General features: G+C 64.1%; 1 protein-coding gene across 1 annotated transcript; it reads left to right on the top strand.

The window, feature by feature from the left end:
* Positions 1 to 313: 313 nt before the first annotated feature.
* On the top strand, positions 314 to 562 carry LOC104076386 (twist-related protein 2-like; the record flags this gene model as incomplete). Its single annotated transcript, XM_009577227.1, has 1 exon — positions 314 to 562. A coding segment is annotated over exon 1 (249 nt), but the record flags the coding sequence as incomplete, so codon positions are not given.
* Positions 563 to 565: the final 3 nt, after the last annotated feature.

Genomic DNA, 565 nt, shown 5'->3' with positions numbered 1-565 from the left:
CTGATGTTTGCATTACCTTGCACGGCTGCATTGGTCTGTGTCTGGTCCGCCCACGGTCCTCCTCGCCCTATCAGCAAGAGCCATTCCCCAAAGTTATTCGAACGCCCTCCTCTCCGTAGCCCAAAGGAAAAACCAACGGAGCTCCTTGGAGGGCTCCGCAAGGCTTGGGAAGTTTGGGGAAGCTGAAGGGTGGATGCTCCAGGCTGCACCTCTTGAGCGGGCGCTGGCTGCTCTCCAGGCCGCCTTGCCCATGTGCTGCGGCCGTCGCATCTCGTGAGACCCCAGAGCCCTTCGCCTGCAAGGTGCCGAGAAGATGAAAGAGGAAAGCATGTGCCCGGACTCCCCCGAAGGCAGCCTGGTCACCAGCGAGGAGGAAGGCGAGCGGCTGCACAAGAAATGCCTCCGCAAGCGTGGCCAGGGGGGCAAGCCGGCGGAGGACTGTGGTGCCCCCTCGCCGCAGGGCAAGCGGAGCAAGCGCAGCCCCGTCCCGCAATCCTTCGAGGACGTGCACACGCAGCGCGTGATCGCCAACGTGCGGGAACGCCAGCGGACCCAGTCGCTCAAC

The sequence above is a fragment of the Fulmarus glacialis genome, unplaced genomic scaffold, assembly GCF_000690835.1.
Source record: "Fulmarus glacialis isolate BGI_N327 unplaced genomic scaffold, ASM69083v1 Scaffold40534, whole genome shotgun sequence".
In the NCBI taxonomy this organism is placed as follows: domain Eukaryota; kingdom Metazoa; phylum Chordata; class Aves; order Procellariiformes; family Procellariidae; genus Fulmarus; species Fulmarus glacialis.
The sequence above is the reverse complement of the archived record's forward strand: the minus strand, read 5'-3'. Positions and strand labels throughout refer to the sequence as shown.